General features: G+C 41.1%; 1 protein-coding gene across 1 annotated transcript; it reads right to left on the bottom strand.

Annotated features, from left to right (window-relative positions):
- Positions 1–319: 319 nt before the first annotated feature.
- Chst7 (carbohydrate sulfotransferase 7) lies at positions 320–20355 on the bottom strand. Its single transcript, XM_027927287.2, has 2 exons — positions 18668–20355; positions 320–947 (listed from the first exon to the last, which is right to left on the bottom strand). The coding sequence occupies exon 1, from the start codon at positions 20153–20155 to the stop codon at positions 18698–18700; it is 1458 nt and encodes a 485-aa protein (XP_027783088.1). The 5' UTR covers positions 20156–20355; the 3' UTR covers positions 320–947; positions 18668–18697.
- Between the last annotated feature and the right edge of the window lie 896 nt (positions 20356–21251).

The following is a 21251-nucleotide window of genomic DNA, read 5'->3' as shown; positions in this document are numbered from 1 at the left end:
AGATTTTTAAGATTTTTTAAATGTGCCTTAGAGTTAAAAGAATTACTTCAAACTTGGCCTTTGCCTGTGACTTTTCTGTAAGAGGAGGGCCTGCCAAGAGTCTGACGGGCTTTGAGTACAGAACCCGAAGAAGGCATGACCAGGTACGGGCAACATCACGTTGTAAGACTAAGAGGAATAATTGCTCTAATTCTTGAACCCAATATAGGTTTTCCTTCATAGTCTTCGTATTCCTTTGCATGTAGACTACCTTTACATGAACCATGTACTTTAACTATATCCTAAAATATGCTTGTAACAAAACACAATAAATCCTGTCTTTAGCATGACTCTAAAGTCATTTAATTGCATAAAAAAAATCACAATAACATCAGCTAGAACAATTTAAAAGCAAAACTTAGGTTTAAATTCATTAGAGATCTCCCACCCCAGGGAGCAAAATTACTTTTTAATAATTGGTCCCAGGGGAGGGGGCTATTTTAAGGAGAGCTGGATGAGTCAGGTTTAAAACAATACCACCCAGACCTTTTATTTAATATCAAGTAATTTAATCAAGACAGACAGGACTGCACTTGGCCCTTATTCACATTGATGTTTTTGTCCAGACATCTGCTGATGTGCAATGTAACTAAATCACAGCTCTTCTTTGTTGTGATGTTTTGTTGAAATGGCTCCAGCAAAAGCAGGTTCAGCCTGGGAACTAAAGCTCTTCTTATTTTATGGCCATAAATATCCACATTGCACTGTCACTTCCTCCCTGGAAACTTCATCTCAACCAGTGTGTCCATCGATATTTAACAGCTTGTGATATTCCTGCCCAGCAGAATTGCACAGCAGTTGGTACCAAGCAAAGTCCCAGTCTCTGACAGTGTGATAGATTGCCTTCACAGTGCTGCTACTCCTGTGCTGGGACAGCATGCTGAGTGGCCCGGTTCATGGTGACTGACCTGGAAGAGAAGGAACAAAGGACGTTTGAACTTCAGAACCCAGAAATCCACAGACAGAAAGTCTTTTAAACGCTGATGATGTGAACTTTGATTTTCCTTATCTAAGCTAGATTTTCCAGTACTGGAAAACCATACCAAATCAGTATCTTTTCTGGTTTGTGAAGACAGGCCAGGAGAAAATGTGACCTAAAAGGTGTTCGGTGAGGGTGAAGACAAAGATGATAGAGCTCCTCTGTCAGTTTGGCTGTGCTTTATGCAGCTTCTGTTGTAGGCTGCCTATTGAGAAGAATAGAACTTTCCAGGACCTGTTAGGTAGAAGAGGGGGAGAAGCTGGGATTGAAGATTTATGCTTAGGTATCAAACATGTATCCAACCACTCTTCACTTGTGTACCAGTTCATATGTACAAAATATACCTTTATTTTGCTTATTTAGTTTATTTTATGTGGTGCTGCAGCTCAAACCCAGTGCCTCACACATGTTAGGCAAGCACTCTACTACTGAGCCATAGCCCCAGCCTGAGCATAATTAAAAAAAAAAAAAACTAGGGCTGGGGGCTGGGGTTGTAGTTCAGCGGTAAAGTGCTTGCCTAGCATGTGCGAGGCCCTGGGTTCGATCCTTAGCACCACATAAAATAAATAAAGAGATTGTGTTCAACTACAACTAAAAAATAAATATTAAAAAAAAAAAAAAAACTAGGTTCTGAACCCAGGGCCTTGAGTATGTGTGCTTTACTACTAAGCCACAACCCCAGCACTATGTGTGCAAAATAAATCACACCAACAACAGTCAGCTGTTCTGTAAAACTGAAGCTGCATTTGGCAACATTCCCAAACTTCAACCTTCATGGCACCTGGACTTTCTTTCATTTAAACATACTGCTCGTGTCACTGTATGTGAGCAGTGGAGTGTGGGCTAACTCTGGATATGTTTGTGCTACTTCTGCCACCAGATTCCTGATATTTTTAGATCCTTTGATCCTGGATGTGTATCCAATTTGACATTTTCTAATATGGTTAAACTGCTCATCAGCTTCTAATGATGCAAAGTTTGGAAAATAAATACTTTCAAGATTATTCAAAGCATGCAATAAAGACAGCCTTAAGGAAAAACTAATTCTATAAACACCATGAGGCCTTTCTATGGATTTTGAATATTCTCGTAGTACAGATAACTTACATAAAGAGCCATCATGTCAAGTTTATTTGGTATAAATTAGTTTAATAAAAACCCATGTTCAGGTGGGCTGCTTTCTGGTTCCAGACAAGGTGGGGCAGAGCACTTTTCCTTATTCCTCCCACAAAGTGCAACTAAAAACTCAAAATATGGGCTGGGGTTGTGGCTCAGCAGTGGAGCGCTCGCCTAGCACATGAGAGGCCCAGGGTTTGATTGTCAGCATCAAATAAAAATAAATAAATAAATAAAGGTATTGTGTCCAACTACTTCTAAAAAATAAATATTTTTAAAAAACTCAAAATATGACATATAAGACAAAGAAGACTAGAGGGTTGAGAGATAAATGCAGACTGATTTGGAACCTTGGGAATTGAGGAACAACTTAATATGAGTTCCCTGGATTTTCTTTTTGCCTCCTTTATATCCTGGAGTGGGTGCTAACAAAGCCAGCAAGCCAGAAATGGACAAGTTTTTTCCAGTTCAGACAAGAAAGAAGCTACTAAATGTCAGGTACCATGGTGCATACCCAGCAACTCAGGAAGTTAAGGCAAGAGAATCACAAGTTCAAGACCAACTTTAGCAAGAATTAAAATTTTAAAAAAGGACTGGGGATATAGCTCAGTGGTAAAGTGCCCCTGGAATCAATGCCCAACACACACACACACAAAGCAAAAGCCCCTAGAAAAGCTTGTTATCTGTAGCCAAAGGACAGGAAAAGGTTAGCTTACAAAGACAAAAACCAAGCACCACAGGAAAAAACACTACCTCCTGTTAGCAGAGGCCTGCTGGGCCTAATGGAAAGCCACAACTTTTGGACTGCTGCCCTGACCTGGCAGTAACTAGGTGGTACATCCCTTCCTCCACAAGTGTGCCGTCTGTGGAATCTTGCTAAAGTAGAAAATTTAAATAAGATTCAGAGATGCATAAGGTAATATCCCAATGTCCAAGATACAATGAAAAGAGTACTTGTCAAACTAAGAACCAGGAAAATTTCAACTTAAATAAGAAAAGAAAATGTGACTGGTAGATACCAACACTGAGATGACACTGGTATTGAAATGATCCAAAAAAGTTTTAAACAAATATCATTAAAATGCTTAAACTAGCAATTACAAACAACTTGAAACAAAAGAAAATTATATTTTCACCAAATAGATGTTTTTGAAAGAACCAAATAGAAATTTTAGAATTATAAATTACAATAACCAAAATTTGAAAGCCTTACTAAATGGGCTCAATAGCAAAACAGATGGCAGAGTAAAGAAGTATTGAATCTGAAAACAGAACAACAGAAATTACCCAATCTGAACATCAGAAGATAGAATGAAAAAAGATAAGCAGAGTTCCAAGGGCTGATGGTATCACAGTAACGGAACTACTATTCATGTTAAAGTTCTAGAAAGAGATTGGAGTTGAAAAATACTTAAAGAAATATGGTTGAAAATTTCCCAAAGATGATAAAAGACATAAACTTCCAGATTCAATAAGCTATGAGAACCCCAAACAGGAAAAACCCAAAGCAATCTACTCCAAGGCAACATAAACAAACATCAGAAAAACAGTCCAAGAAAAAAATCTCAACCACAACTAGAGAGAAATGACACATTATTTATAGCAACAATTTGAATGCCAGTGGATTTCATATCCAAAAACCTGGCAGTTCAGAGGGAGTGGCACAGTTTTTAAACAGTGAAAGAAAATAACCATCAAACCAGATTTCTATATCCCATAAAAATATCCTTCAGGAATTAAGATGAAATAAAGACATTCACAAATGAAGGAAAACTAAGAGAATTTGTTGCAAATACAAGTGCTACATAAGAACTGTTAAAGGGCTGGGTGCCATGGCACACACCTATAATCCCAGCAGCTTGAGAGGCTGAGACAGGAGGATCACAAGTTCAAAGCCAGCCTCAGCAACTGCAAGGCACTAAGCAACTGAGTGAGACCCTGTATCTAAATAAAATACAAAATAGGGCTGGAGATGTGGCCCAGTGGTCAAGTGCCCCTGAGTTCAATCCGGTTTAAAAAAAAAAAAAAAAAAAAAAAGAACTACTAAAGGAAGTTCTTCTAACAGAAAAGAAATGATAAAGGAGGTAGATTGAATCATCATATATGAACAACAACAGAAAGAGTGAATAAACTTAATAGACTATTCTCTTGAAATTTTAAAACTATGTTTGATAGTTAAGGCAAAAATTCAACATTGTATTTAGGCTCTCAATATATGTAGAAAACCCAATCAACAAATGGGCCAAGGACCTGAACAGACACTTCTCAGAGGAGGACATACAATCAATCAACAAGTACATGAAAAAATGCTCACCATCTCTAGCAGTCAGAGAAATGCAAATCAAAACCACCCTAAGATACCATCTCACTCCAGTTAGATTGGCAGCCATTATGAAGTCAAACAACAACAAGTGCTGGCGAGGATGTGGGGAAAAGGGTACACTTGTACATTGCTGGTGGGACTGCAAATTGGTGCAGCCAATTTGGAAAGCAGTATGGAGATTTCTTGGAAAGCTGGGAATGGAGCCACCATTTGACCCAGCTATTCCCCTTCTCGGTCTATTCCCTAAAGACCTAAAAAGAGCATGCTACAGGGACACTGCTACATCGATGTTCATAGCAGCACAATTCACAATAGCTAGACTGTGGAACCAACCTAGATGCCCTTCAATGGATGAATGGATAAAAAAAATGTGGCATTTATACACAATGGAGTATTACTCTGCATTAAAAAATGACAAAATCATAGAATTTACAGGGAAATGGATGGCATTAGAGCAGATTATGCTAAGTGAAGCTAGCCAATCCCTAAAAAACAAATGCCAAATGTCTTCTTTGATATAAGGAGAGTAACTAAGAACAGAGTAGGGTCGAAGAGCATGAGAAGAAGATTAACATTAAACAGGGATGAGAGGTGGGAGGGAAAGGGAGAGAGAAGGGAAAATGCATGGAAACGGAAGGAGACCCTCAGAGTTATACAAAAGTACATACAAGAGGAAGTGAGGGGAAGGGGAAAAATAATACAAGGGGGACAAACGAATGTCAGTAGAGGGGGCAGAGAGAGAAGAGGGGAGGGGAGGGGAGGGGAGGGGTGATAGTAGAGGATAGGAAAGGCAGCAGAATACAACAGACACTAGTATGGCAATATGTAAATCAATGGATGTGTAACTGATGTGATTCTGCAATCTGTATATGGGGTAAAAATGGGAGCTCATAACCCACTTGAATCAAATTGTGAAATATGATATATCAAGAACTATGTAATGTTTTGAACAGCCAACAATAAAAAATTAAAAAAAAAATATATGTAGAAAAAATATTTTTAAAATTATAGGAGGGGAAAGATAAAGGAACTTCAGTGGAGATTGGTTTTTTATACTTTACTGAAGGCAGTAAAAAGTTGACATAAGTAGACTGTGATACATATGTATAATCCAAAGGAACCACTAAAATAACATACAAAGAGATACACTAAAAAACACTACAGATAGATCAAAATGAAATTATAAAAAATGTTTATGTAACACAGGAAGGCAGGAAAAGGGAAACAGGAACAAAAATGGGGAACAAAACATTTTTAAATGGCAGAATTTTTAAGCTCTACAATATCAATAATCATAAATAGTTTAAAACAGATTGTCAGTTTGGATATTTTTTTCTGCAGTGCTGGGAATCAAACCCCAAGCCTACCAAGTGCTAGGCAAGCTTTCTACTACTGAACTACACCCTCAACCCCAGAATGTATTTAAAAACATGACTTAATCATATGCTGTCAATAAGAAATTTATTTTAAATATAATAGTATAGGTAGGTTGAAAGTAAAAGGATATAGCAAACAAACATTAATCAAAAGAAAGGAAGAGTAGTTATATTAATATCAGATAAAATCGACTTCAGGACAAAGAAAATTACCAGGGATAAAGGACATTACATAATGGTAAAGGGGTTAATCCACCAACACTACATAGCAATCCTAAATGTGTATGCACCAAACAACAGAGTTTCAAATTTCCCAGAGCAAAAACTTAAAGAACTGAAAAGAGAAATACACAAGTCCACATTTGTAGTTGAAAAATTTAATACCCCATCTCAATAATTGATAGAATCACTAGACAGAAAATCAACAAGGATATGAAAGTACTGAAAATGCCATCAATCAACAGGATTCATGAGACATTTATTAAACATTTCCTCTATTAACAGTAGAATGTATCTTCTTTTTCTGTGTATATGGGGCATTCATAACATAGACCATATCCTGTTTCAAAAATCAAACCTGAACAACTTTAAAAGAGCTGAAATAATAATAGAATGTATTCTCTAACTACAATGAGATGAAACTAGAATAGCAGAAAGATAGCAAGAAATTCTTCAGACACTTGGAAATTAAAGAACACACTTATAAGTAATTCAAGGGAAGTTAATATACTGAATGAAAATGAAAATGCAATGTATAAAGTTAGTGAGGCTGATAGGGAAAATTATAACACTAAATGCTTTCATTAGAAAAAGTATCAAATCAACTATCTCAGCAACTACCTCAAACTAGAAGTAGATTTTAAAAAACAAATTGGAAGTGAGATCATAATTAGGAGAAGAAATTGAAAACAGAAAATAAAAAACAAAATTCTGGTACTTTGAACAGATTAAAAAATTGATAAACTTATATCAAGCCTGACCAAATAAAGAAAGAAGACACACATTACCAATATTAGCAATGAAATAGGGAAAATATCACTACAGACCTCAAAGACATTAAAAGGATTTAGAAAAAGACTAAACTAAGAACAACTCTGCACCCAAAATTTGACAACTTAGATGAAATTGACTAATTCCTCAAAAACAAACTACTATAAGTCACCCAATGAGAAATAGATGATTTTAAAAATCCTATAGCTACTAAAACATGGAATAAGTAATTAAATGACTCCCCCAAAAGAAATCTCTGGGCCTAGATAATTTTGATGGAAAAGTCTACCAAATGTTTAAAACAGAATTAATATTGATTTTGCACAATCTGTTCCATAAAATTATGAGGCCAGTATTATCCTGATACCAAAACAAGAGAAAATACAAAAAAAAAGAAAACGTCTGACCAACAACTCTTATGAAAGTAGATGCAAAAAATCTTTAACAAAATATAAGCAAATCAAATTCAACAAGATATAAGAAGATTTAGATATCATGAGCAAATAGTTTATTTCAGGATACAAGGCTGGTTCAATGTTCAATAATTAATCCATGTAATCCACCGCATTAACAGGCTAATAAAATTGCATGGTCACATGAGTTGATGCAGATAAAGCATTTGACAAAATTTAACATCTTTTCAAGATCAAAAAATTCAAAGCAAATAGGAATAAAAGGGAAATTCCTCAACTTGATAAAGGACATTTACATAAACCTACATCTGGCCTCATTCTTTATGGTGAGAGACTGAATGCTTTCCCCCTAAGATCAGGAACAAGGAAAAGATGTTTAAACTCTCCACTTTTACTTCACATAGTATTGAAAGTTATAGCCCATGCAATAAGACAAGGAATTAGAAAGGAAGAAGTAAAATTTTCCCTATTTAGCAGATGATATGATTGTTATGTATAGAAAATTTAAGGAATGTAACAAAACTCTCCTACAACTAACAAGTGAGCTCAGCAAATTTTCAGGATATAAGATCAATATTTTAAAATCAATTTTATTTATACATACTACAAGTGAACACATTGAAACCCAAATTTTAAAATTCATACAATTTACAATAACTGAAAAAAAAATGAAATTCCTAGGTATAAATCTAATGGAACAGGTAAAGGACTAATATGCTGAAAACTGTAAAATACCAGTGAAAAAAGTCAAACAAAATCTTAATCAATAGTCATTTCATTCATGGATTGGAAAACAGCATAATAACAATTTCAATTCCTACATGGATCTATAGGTTTAACAAAATTCCTATCAGTGCTTATTATAGATTCAGAGAAGCTAATTCTAAAATTTATATGGAAAGGGAAAGAAACTAGATGGTTAAAACCTTTTTGAAAGAGAATAAAATAGAAAATTCACTCTACCCAAAGTTAATCCACTAAATGTGCTATTGGTGGAGGGAGCTGCTTAAGAGTAATGGTAAAATAATCCTTGAAATACCAGCAATGTTGAAGTGCAAACATTCCTTCAATGTGACTTTGAAACAAAATGCAAGAGGAAACAGTTTGCTAATGAAGAACTTTGTCCCCAAACAGCCAGGAAATCTACTTTAAATGGCAGAAATGTTATAATTTCCAGATTTTCAGCCTGAAAAAAAAATAAGTGGCAGTGGGAGGGATGCCAGTTATATTTGCATTTGTCAATAATAGCTTCAGTCCTATTGAATTTGAAACAACTCTCAGGTCAAAATAAAGCAAGACAAAAAAACAGACAAAATACATACCTGGGAAATATGGGATGAAACTAACAGAGAAGCCACTGTGGAGACCTGGGCAGCTTCAGAGGATGGCTAAGGAGATTTAATGCTCCAGTCATCCCCACCCATCGTGGGAAAAATTCAGAGTAAAGCCTCAATCCACATGAGTCATTCAAACTCCACAGTCTACCAATGCCAAAAATTAAATGACCATTATACTTCCCCAATAGGTTAAAATGCTAACATGCATCTTATTTTATGATACCCGCCAAACAAAATTTTCCCAAAGTTTTGCACTCACTTGATAACAGATGAATGCATACCACACCAGTATTAATAAAACTGGGCATTAATTATGTATAATTTTATGTTTTTATGTATCAGTTGAAAAAAATAAAAATAAAACTGGGAAAGAGCTGAGCTTGCCTAGTTGACTTTTGTTTTTTCCTTTCATTGAACTGCTCTGAGATATAGTTTGAGTTGGCATATGTGATCGCTTTTATGAGTAAACTCCAATAAAGGAACTGAGTCAGTATTTTATAATGTATATTCAGATGGGCCACCTGCAGATGTTCACCATCCACCATGTGGGGGTGGGAGGATTTGAGAGGACATGGGACTGGAAGTGACTGGAATTTAGACCTGTAATTCAGGCAGCAATTTGGTCCCCACAGGGCCTGGAGATCAAATGAGTGCTGGAAGGTAGTCACTGGGGCTGCCCATGAGGACTTCCCCTCTGTCCACCAGCTTTAGCATTCCCAGATTAGAATGGCTAGTCAGAGAAGAGAGTCTGTGGTTTAGCCAAAGTGTAGCCATCACTTCCAGTATCTTTCTGCAAAGGAAGGCATTCTGGTTATTCAACCCTTTCTATCCTTTCCTGCCCAGGGTCTAATGTAGCAAATGGCCTCATGGCCAAGAGCAGATTTGTGAGGGAGCAAGATACTGGATCCTGTAAATGGGTCGTCTCCCTAGCTTGTAGGATTGCTAGAGATTGCTACACTTAGTATAAAGACACAGATTAGAACTTAAAACAATTTTTCTTCCTTTTCGACTATTGAAAAATAAGACTATTTAAAAGGCATTTTTTTAGTGCTATATATTTTGTTATTCTTTGGGGTGGTGTTTATATTCTATCAACCATCGCCTTTTTGTAAAGTTATCTATCATTAACTACTGTTTTACATGTACATATTTTGGGGGTATTCTGTGATAATTTGACGCAAGTATACAGTATGTACTGGTCAAATCAGGGGAGCTAACATTTCTATCTCCTCCTTTTTAAAATTCTTGCTCAGGGCTGGGGATGTGGCTCAGTGGTAGAGCACTTGCCTAGCATGTATGAGGCACTGGATTCAATCCTCAGCCCCACATAAAAATAAATTTAAAGAAAGGTATTGTGTTCATCTACAACTTAAAAAAAAGTCTTGCTCAACATGTAATACTTGTATATCCTTATGGAGTATGGTGTGATATTTCAATACATGTACATATAAGGCACTAATCATTTGAGGGTAATTAATATTTCTATCTCATTGTAATTCCTAGCAGTAGTTGGGGGAAGGGTACAAACAGACAATAAAGTCTAATTTTTTATCATTTGCAGAACCTGAAAAATGTTTTCATTTTTACATCCATGTCAGTGATATTCTTTATTACAACAAGAGACAGTGTCTACATTTATTGCTTCTAATATGTGTATATTTAATATACACCAGCCCTGGGCTAGTCTTAAGTCCTATTTTTAAAATATGTTTATTTTAGTATTTTTGGCTTACTGCAATCTCTCTGAGGCAGTAAAGAGCCCTTTTTGATGCAGTCTGCTCTCAGTCATGGGAAAAGTGACCTCAAAGCTCTGGGACATGCTTTCCTAATGTTCACCTTATCTGTCTGTTTGGAATGACATCTTCAATTAGGCTCTCAGTTCCCTCCTGGGGCTTCTCAGAACTTTCCTCACTTTATTATCTTTACTAAAGTATCTATGGTCCCCACCCCAGATGTTCTCCCCAAGCCTTACAAATATTCTGTGATGTTCTATGTCTGGGCAGAACATGATTCAGACCTTCACTGAGACTACTTTCTCTGCTTCCAGCCTGTGGGATACCATGACTGAAGGGTATTGATCTAACAACAGCACTCTCTGGAAGTATTCCCTCCACAGGTTTTTATTTCAGGTCAGACAGGAGTTTTCTTTCTTTTCTTTTTCTTTTTTCCTTTTGTGGTGCTGGGGCTCAAACCCAGGACCTTGCACATGTTTATGTGAGCACTTTACCACTGAGCTACACTTGCAGATACAGACTTGAGGCTTCTTACTTATAGGAGCCAGAGACTACCCTGCCTCTCCCAGGACCTTTAAACACTCCCTCCTTATGGCAATGCTTCACAGAAAGGGCTTCCATTCCATAAGCAAAATCTGGTTAGTTTTGGAAAGTGGCTCTACAGGAAAGTCCTTGTTGCCTGTGTCCATTTTAAGGAAGGGGGTTCTGCTGGCTTGGAACACAGTCATCGTTGAAGTTGAATGTGGTGGTCCTTTTTCATAGCCTTTTAACCTCTGGATTTAAAAATATTCACCATCCACTGAAGCTCCAATTTATTCTGAACCCTCAGCAGGATGGTCTTTAATATGAACAAGGCCAGTTGCAGAAAATGTCAGGGCCTGTTGCTGGCTTGGTGCCTGGGGACAAAGGCGGGGGGGTGGCAAGCAAAGCTCAAGGATTCCAATTCTCATGAAGACATCACTGAGCTCTGCAACTTTTCTCCAATTGAAATAGCTTCCTGTTCAGCTCCCAAACAGTTCTTTACTTCCCAGTGTTCTTGAACTTGGGCCAAGGCTGTTTCTTAGTCTCTACTGTTCATATTATATACCCCACTTGAGTAGAAATGTTTCTTTCAGCAGAGCAAGTTTCTTCAGTTCCACTATGAAGCAAGAGGATGGCAAGCCAGGAGACCTCACAGAGGGAGAGAGAGGCGGGGGTGGGATTGAGAGAGCGAGTGAGCACTTCATTCATTTATTAGTCACCTTGTTGGGCTAGAATGTCAGATGCAAATGTTTAGATTCTTTTATTTCATTCTTTTCTGGGCTGTTCATTCTGAGAGCAGGCTGAGATAGAGGCATACTGGAGAATTTAAAACCAGCTGTTGTAAATGTTTTTTTAAAAAACATCATTCCCAACTATTTATATATATTTCTTTTCATGGGAAAAATATCTGCTCAGACTAAGAAGAACCTCTTAGAAAACCCTCTGAAACCTTCCTCTAAAACTGAAAGGGACGAGGGATGTAGCTCAGTGGTACAGCCCTTGCCTAGCAACATGTGATGCCCTCAGTTCACTCCCCAGTGACTCAGACAAACCCTGCAAATGGGCACTTCTGCTTTCTTCTGTCCCTGCCTCTGTGAGACCACAAAAAGGGCTTTCCAGAATACAGAGAAAATGTATGAAGGGTTAGAACTTATTTTAAACATTCACATTTCCCCAATGATAGTGTCCCCAAATGGTTGATGTACGAGTCAATTGTCACAAGTCAATTGTAGATGTCCAATAATCCACACCAACAGTACCAGAACAAGGCCATCTGAACAAGAACCTGGCTGAAATCTGATGCTGTGTGCAAGTGTGGTTTTATAAGGGAATGATAAAATTGTTGTGTCAAAATGTATCAGCCATTCAAAATATCATAAAAAATGACACTCCCTAAATACATGTGAACTGCGGAAGGGCTAAGAAATTGATTTCATCTTGGAATCCTAGTTACCACAACCCAAGGTACAAGGCAATCATTCATCATCTGAGGTGAACTGTGGGGGTCAGTGAAAACCAGGGTGCAAGCAGAAAGGATTTCCCACCCATCAGACTAGCCAAAGTGAAAAAAAAATCCAGCTTGTTGGAAGTCCAGGAAACAGGCACTCCAAGAAACCACTGATGTGAATGAAATTTGGTGCAACTTGAAGAACTTTACCTCTCAAGTTGTAGAAAGTGTATACCTTTTGCTACACTTCTATTATAGAAGTTTTTCTGACTGGTATTCTTACATGTATGCAAAGATAATATAAGGATTTTACTAAAAATGCAATGAAATATAGCAAAACACAGGAACAACCTAAATGTCCTACAGTATGGACTTAGGAACTAGGTAAATATGTTACAGTACATTCCTACAATGAAATATAATATGGTCACTAAAAAGGATATGACATGGGAAGATTTCTAAAGTATTAAGTGATAAAAAGTACAGGACAATAAATACAGTTCAATTCCACTTATATATTAAAAGGTAATATATTCTGCTTGAATTTGCATAAAACATTTTTAGACATATACCACAAGAAATGTAGTGATTTCTTCTAGGAAATGAGACTGGCAGGTATTTTGTACCCTTTGACACTGTTGAACTTTCTTTTCACTTCTTGTTTACTTGGTTTCTACAAATTTTAAAGATAATGATTTAAAAACAAAGAACACCCAATTTTAATCTTCTGGCTGTATTATTTTTGACAATTTACCTAATCTCTCTGAGCTTGCTTCACTATCCATAAAAGGGGTTACTACATACTTCATAGAGCTGAGATGAGGATTGAGATCATATGTATTAAGCATGTAACACAATGCACAAAATAGGCACTCAATAAAATGTCATCTCCCCTTAGCACCAAAAAGCCTTGGAAATGTCTTTCAATCTCTTTTTTTCCTGTTCTGGGGATGGAGCTCAGGGTCTTGAGCATGCTAGGCAAGCACTCCACCACTGAGCCACAACGTCAGCCTCCAACCTCTTCTTATACTTAATCAAGTATTAACTAGGAGATCCTGGCCCTATAGCCTGGCTTCCTGCATTCTAATATAAAAACTGATATTGTAGCTGGGGGAGGTGGCTCATGCCTGTAATCCCAGTGGCTCAGGAGGCTGAGGCAGGAGGATCATGAGTTCAAAGCCAGGCTCAGCAACAGCAAGGCGCTAAGCAACTCAGTGAGACCCTGTCTCTCAATAAAATACAAAATAGGGCTGGAAATATCGCTCAGTGGCTGAGTGACCCTGAGTTCAATCCCCAGTACCCCCCCCCAAAAAAAAACTGATATCATATGAACCAAGAAATGACTTTGCACACACACCTCATTTTGCAGGATCAGCCTCCTCCCCTGCCTCACTCACCAGACTTGAATCTTCAACTTTTCCTAAGCACCAAATCCACCATCAACTGAGGGATCCTGCCAGGGAAGGTGGGCCCATGCAGGAACTCTAAGAAGGTCTGGATCAGTGGAGCTCCCAGGGGGCAAAAATGACTTGGACTTGGATGTGCTTTACTTGGACTTGGATGTGCTTTAGAAAACTAGTCTCACCCTAGTGCAGCAGTGCCACTCAGATACCTATCAATGTACACACACCCCCATCACCATCACCACCATCATCATCCTTTCAGCCCTCTGACTTGAGCACAGCACCCAGGTTGATTTGCCACTGAGAGTCTCAGTAAATTTTGTTGAATGAAAATTTATATATATTATATATTTTTAAATATATATTATATATTTTTCTATATAGGAAAATGTTTTTCTAATTTTTTAGTAGTTAATAGACCTCTATTTTATTCATTTATATGTGGTGCTGAGAATTAAACCCAGTGCCTCACACATGCCAGGCAAGTGCACTATCACTGAGCCCCAGCCCCAGCTGAGGAAAAATGTTTTTAAAATGCCTATTCTTTAACAGAGTTTAAGCCATGGGTTGTCTTTTTAGTGATATTTATGCATATGCTTACATAGAATGTTTGTGGCTTGGTCCCCTGATTAAAATGCAATAACTTTCAGATGGATTGTTAGGGATTTGGTGGTGGCTGGTCATTTCTTTTTCTGTTTGAATAATTGCCTTAGAAATAAAGTTTCCCAGCCAGGTGGAGTTGTGCATGCTTGTAATCCCAGCAGCTTGGGAGGTTGAAGCAGGAGGATCTCAAGTTCCAAGCCAGCCTCAGCAAAAGCTAGGCCCTAAGCAATACACACACACACACACACACACACACACACACATTGTCAAGAACAAAGAGCAAGGTGTTCTAAATCCCTGTAGGGTGTTGTGGCTGGAGCTCAGTGGTATAGCATGTACTTAACGTAGCAAAGTTCCAACTCGAGAACCAATAAAATAAAATGTTTATAGGAATGAAATCTTGGGTCCCACTAAGGATAGAGGTCAAAGGCAGACATGCCGAAAAGGACAGGATAAAAGATCAGTCTGTTCACAACAGTAGTGCCCAATGTATGTAAAATTATGGACTCTTAGATGAGAAACTACAAACAACTACGTATTTGAAAGCATATGAAAGGGTGATAAACAGACCCATGTGTAATTTACCTTTTCAAAATAATACCCCACATTTCTGGGGCACTTCACAGCTTCAAGATCTTTTATATAAATCACCATGGCAGACAGTTTGCTGCTCAGCAACATTCTGATTCCCCATTCTGATTTTGCTCTAGTGCAAGCAGCTGGGCCCAGGGGGATGAATCATTGAACGATCAAGCCAGTGGTTTTCAGATTTGGCTGTACAACAGAATCACCTGGGGAACTTTGACAACATCCCAATGTCTCAGTCTGGGGAACTCACAGAAAAACAATTAAATCAGAATCTCCTGGACTGGGAATGTAGCTAAGTGGAAGAGACCTGCTTAGCATGTGTGAGGCCCTGGGTTCCACTCCCAGCACAAAACATAAAGGAGAACAAAAAATTTCCTGGGGTGGAGCTCAGGTGCTGGAATTTTTAAAACAAGTCCGTTGGGCTGCGGCTGTGGTTCAGCGGTAGTGCACCTGTTTGGCATGTGTGAAGCACTGGGTTTGATTCTCAGCATCGCATATAAATAAATAAAATAAAGGTCTATCAACAACTAAAAAAAAATTAAAAAGAAGTCCCTTAACCATGGCTTTATTTTCTGAGGTTTGTTGCCCACAGTCCCAAGATATTATAGAAAATCCTGGAAATAATTAGTAAGTTTGCTGTTTTGATAATGAAGTATCACACAGTCCTGTTCAATCCTGTCCAAGACATAAATCATCGCTTCATCCAGCATACACACACTGTATATACTACCTGCCCGATGACAGCTGAGAAAGACTATATTCATAGAACTTATGATCTATTGTTGTAATTGCTCTATTTTATTAATACTATTGTTGTTTGTCTCTTATTGTGCCTAATTTAGAAATTAAACTTTATCATAGGTATGTGTAGAGAAAAACTATAGAATATATAGGGTTTGGCACTATGGGAGGTTTCAAACATCCTTTGAGGGGTGTCTTACAACATATCTCCCAAGGATAAGGAGAGGGGGCTACTGTAATTTCAGCCAGGGCTGAGGACTGCTAATCTAAGTCAGCCAAAATGCTCTCATTCCCTTTTGCCAATTATTGGTCTGGGGCAGACTATGTGATCCAATTCTGGCCAAGAGGGAAGCTGGTGAGGGTAAGAGGTTCTGCGAAAGGTTTTTATAACCAGATTAAATGAATGAGCATTGCATGAGGGAATACCTCTCCACCTGATAACCAGCTTTTTTCCTTTCTGCACTTTACAAACCTTGGGTTAGTTGGGTGAGAATGTGATACTTGGCACTGTGGCTACTATTTTGTTACAATGAGAACATAAGCTAAGAAAATGTACAATATGGGAAGAGCTTGGGTTCTTGGTGACTTGGTTCTGGATGCTTCAGTCCTCACTTAGCTATGAGAAAATTTAATCTACTCCCTCCCTACTAAATTTTGGTTATTAGGTCTGGACCATCCAGCAGATCCTTGGGTTAATTCACATGCAGCCTCTCTTCACTGCTGAGCCAAGTGCCTGATGGAGAGGATAGCTATAGAGCCATCAGCTTTTCTGTGGAGGTGCTGTTGGCAGCTCAGGGATATTTTATTTGCTCACGGTTGTGACATATTAGTAATAAAGTCAAGTGTATTTAGCACCCCAAACTAGCCTATAAGCCCAGATGGGGTGCCAGGTTTGCTGCCAGGGGTAAGTTCCACCCTGGGGTAAGTCACACATTACCCCAGTGTGACTTCTCGGAAATTACTTCTCTGAGTCCTCATCTGTGAAACCGTTATAAATAACCATATATGTACAGTGCGTAACACAATGAATGGCGCACAGCCCTTTTTATAAAAATTCATTCCCTTCTTTTTCCTTCCCTTCCCTAGAGTATGAAAAACTTTTTAAAACTCCATTAATGGATCTGTAACACTTTTCCTAGGAAGGAATACAACCTTTTTAACACATCCCCTGGTTGGTAGTAAGTGCCCAATGCCAGAGGAAGGGTTCAGTCACCAACACCTGGAAGAGCCTAAAGCTCCCACCCATATGTTCCTGCAGCCCCATAAAAAGGAAGCCTCACTGGCCTTCTAAATAGCAGCATGGACACCTTATCTCATAATTAGTGTCACCTGCACAGACTTGCACTTCCTTAGAGGGGAAAATCTATGTTCTCTACCCTGCTCTCCATTTTCTTCATTTCCTCACCCCAGCTGGCATTCAATAAATGTTAGTAAAAATGTTGGTGGGGGAGCAAAAGTTTCTGAGAGATTGTCATGTCTTAAAACCATAAAATGCCACAGCATTAGCCTGGGGGAGGAGTTCCCTGAGGCCTGTGAAGGATGATTAGGGACCATTTTGTTCCAAGTGTAAATACAGACCTAGCAGATGAAAGGATGTTTGTGTTAAGATGTGACAAGTCACCCTATGCCTTACCTTCCTTGGCTCTGGAAATCAGGAAAGAACACAGACTTCCTAGCAATTACAAAAACTCACCAGCAAAACCTCTTGATTAGCCAGTTTCCAAAATCACTCTATAACCTTAGCTCTATTAACAACAGCAAACTCCCATCTTCATTAACATCTTCAACCTTTGCCCCTGCTCCAGCATCATCCCAGGGGAATACTGAATTACACTATAAAATAATGAATGGAAACTTTAGTCACTTCCGTCCACCCAGCATTGCTTTTCCTCCTCTAGTCTGCACAGTGCACAAGGTGGCACTCTTCCAATTCACACAAAGTTTGGGAAAATACATTCCCATGCCACTAACTTGACTCCCATCATCAATATCGTGCAGAATAAACTCTTCCCTCGGCCCAGTGTTACACACCATATGTTGATCCCAACACTGAACACATTTGGAGATCATTCAGGGCCAATTTTAGCATCTTCAGACATATACTTTTACAGAGAAAGAACAAAAAAAAGAAGGGATGACTTTTCACAAGCTGCTACTGCCGATCTAAGGTCCCATCTCTCAAACGGATGGGGTGGAGTGGGGGAAACACAGTCCTGAGGTCTTGTCGGTACTAGAGGAAGCTGACCAGGCATTCTTTGTGACCTGATACAAACGGGATATGGCCAAATATCCTGCAAACACTAGCGACTGGGAAGGGGGTGGGGGAGGGGGAGGGGCACACATGAGCCAAGAGAAAGCAGTTTATTCTATTCCATTATACCAAGGCCTGAGACACACAAATGTGCAAAAACTGTTGCAAGACCGCCGGACTGTGCTTTGCATGCTTGGTACTCAGGAGGAAAGCCCTGGGACCTGAGCATAAGAGAGAAAGAGAAGAAATATTAAACAGAATGATTTGGGTTAGGTAGGGTTATGAAGTCAATACCGGTCCACCAAAACTTGCTTTTGGTTTTCTTTATGCCAACAAACACTTCAAGGCAAAAAGTTGCCCCACAGGACAAGTTGGCATTGAGATAACTTCAAAACCATCCACCTCAAAGGATTCCCTTAATCCTAATAGTCTAGGTATTAATTCCCGACCTCATGTTCCATTACACTACTTCAGACATTCTCTACTGTCCTCAGACCTCAGATACCTCCTACTTCATAAAGTGGACTGGGAATGCAGAAAACTGGGTTCTGCCTCAGCAACACTGAAACATTCTCTTAACTCAGGGTCCTACTCTGTGAAGGTGGGTGGCTCATAAGCTGGAGAACCGATACAATCTCCTAAATGCTACAAGCAGAAATTTCCTATCCCTTTGGCCCTGATCTGATAGCATGGTATTCAGGATAGCACCATCTCCTAGAGCCCTCTTCCCTCTCCTCTCCAGCAGGCCTGATGCAGGCTCTCCGAAGACCCTTTCTAGAACCCTACCCTGCCCAGAGCCACCTTACCCGGATCCGCTCCGGGGGCGAGGGTGGGGGCTACGTAGCTCCGACGGCCTCAGTCTCCAGTGGGGTTTCCTCTTCCCCGGGTGGCTCCGCGTCACCCTCCTCTCCGCTGCTAGGGTAGGCCAGCAGACGCATGGCTGGAGCACAGGCGGCCTCCACTTGGCGCACCTGTTCTCGGCTCAGGCGCTCGCGCCAGGCGTGCACTGCCTCACGAGCATCGCGTGCCGACAGGTGGAAGGGCCGATCGGTGCCATAAGCCGCTCCGCGAGTCATGTTGAGAGCAAAAGCCTCAAGCGCGGCTATCGCGCGCAGCCCGGCAAAGCGCAACAGGCGGCGTAACTGGGTGCGAGGCTGCCTAACCAGGTCCTCATAGCGCAGCCTCAGGTAGCGCCGCCTTAGCCAGGATGGAGCACCGCGTGCAAAAAGCAGGTCGCGCAGCCAGGCCTCACAGATCACCTCAAGAGCACCAGTCAGGAAGAAATCTGCACGCGGCGCGGCAGGCAGCGCTCGGGACTGACCCCCCGGACGAGCGCCCACACCGTGCGCTAGCAGCACGCGGTGAAAATGGTCGCCTTTCTGGCGGGTGCGCAACACCTGGATGCTCTCGCGCAGCAGTCCCTGCCTGGACTTGAGACGTGAGTTGTGCACAGCCCGAGGGTCGCGGAAAAGTTGCACCACTTTCAAGTTGAGACCTGGGTCACGCAACAGGGGCACCAGCACACCCAGGTCCAGCAGACGCACGTCCTTGATGACCACCACTGGATATTTGCGGCACTCGGCCTCCAGGGCGCGTAGCGCCACGGGTGGGCAGCTGCGTTCACAGGCGGAGTCCTCCACGAGGCCGACCTCGGCTCGGGTACGGGTCGCTCGGGGGCACAGCGGAGGCGAGCAAATGACCTTGTTGGTCCGCCAGCGGAAGAGGGCGGCTGTAGTGAGATTGGCTGTATCCGTGGCTCTTGCGGCGGGGTCCCCAGGAGGTGCATACAGCTGCAGCACTGAGAAGTCACAACGGAAGAGCGAGCGCAGCATGTCTCGAAGAGCACCCTGCAGGCTTTCAGCGTCGCCCGGATAGAGCGCCTGCCACAAATGCCACATGGGCTCGTACAAGTAGAAAACGTCCGGGTGTTGGTTAAAGAGCTCTCCCAGGAAGGACGAGCCTGTTCGCCAGGTGGCGTGCACGTAGATGTGTTGTTTCTCATGGGCCACTGTCTCCCCGACGGAGCTGAGGTTGCCTGGGGTCTTGGGGAACTGGTCTGCGCCCCCTTCTGCGGCAGATTGCGCCTCAGCGCCTTGCTCCCGTTCGCCAGCCGCCGCCGCCTCCAGACTCCATACTCCCAGGCTGCGCTGCAGGCCGGGGCAGTGCCCGACGCCCTTATCCTGGTCGCGACCGCCGTCCAGTACCGAGGGGATGAGCAGCAGCACCAGCGTGTACAGCACCAACAGCAGCGCGAACTTGCAGTGTTCTCGGCGTCGCCGCCGGCGGCTTTTCATCTTTTACCGACACCCAACCCCACCTCCAGAGCGGGTCAGAAGCAGGTTCTCGCACCTTCTTTGAAATCCCGTCCGGAGTCCGCTCCTCTAGTCTCTCCCGGTCTCTGTGCACCGGGAGGAGCAGAGCAGCCAGGCGGTGCATCCACAAGGGGAAACTTGGGAGGCGGTGGTGCTAGTGACGGCGCCCCTGTCCTCTCAGCACAGCCTCTGGAGAGCCGCCTATTGGCCGGCTTGGCAACCGCCCGCCCCGCCTTTAACCTCCACAGCTTCTCCCCGCCTTTCTACCCTACAGTTTGCCCATTGCTCTGCCAGATCTGGGCGGGGCTGCAGCCGGGTGGGGACGCCAGCTGGGACGCACCGAGCCAAGCCCGACCTTTCCCTAAACCTTCTGTAATGAGGTCAAGTCTTAAGGAATTGACTGCAGTCAAGGGAGGGGCTTGTGTGTACAGAAAGTGCCAAGTGACGGGACATGGATCCCACCAGGAGAACTCCTCTCCCCTTCAGTTTTATATCCCCAGCCTGGCCCTCTGTGTCCTAGGCCACTCGACACGATAAAATAAAAGATAGGTGGCTGCACATTGCATGGTGGTCCAAGGGATTTGGAGGCACTACTGCACTCATACAGCACATTTAATGATTAAGATCTAGGCTTCGTGAAATTCTAAATGTTGTGTTCCTTAAGATTTTGCCAGTCGAGGTCCCTGTATATTTAACAGACACTCCAAGGCTCAGTTTACTCAATTGTAAAATGTTATTAATTTTTAGTTCCCACACAGTTCCTGGGGTTGTGAGATGTAGGGTTGTTGCCACATTATATCCCAAATATAAGCAAGGGACATTTAAAAAATGAGAGTGTTAGGATGGTGATTTTTCCCAAGAGATGGTGTTTAAAAGAACACATAAGGAGTGAAACATACCAAAGGATACATGAAAAAAAAAATGACAGGAAATCCAAAAGCAAGACTAAACTTAGAGTTACTAAAATTCAAAAGAGAATCAAAAAGGCTAAATTTTGCTCTTTTGCAGTGGGATAATCAACAAGGAAAGGAGAGCTTTCTCCCACCTCCTTGGGTGGTGTTGAAAGGTTAGGAGAAAA

This window comes from Marmota flaviventris, chromosome X (genome assembly GCF_047511675.1).
Source record: "Marmota flaviventris isolate mMarFla1 chromosome X, mMarFla1.hap1, whole genome shotgun sequence".
Taxonomy (NCBI): Eukaryota; Metazoa; Chordata; class Mammalia; order Rodentia; family Sciuridae; genus Marmota; species Marmota flaviventris.
The sequence above is the reverse complement of the archived record's forward strand: the minus strand, read 5'-3'. Positions and strand labels throughout refer to the sequence as shown.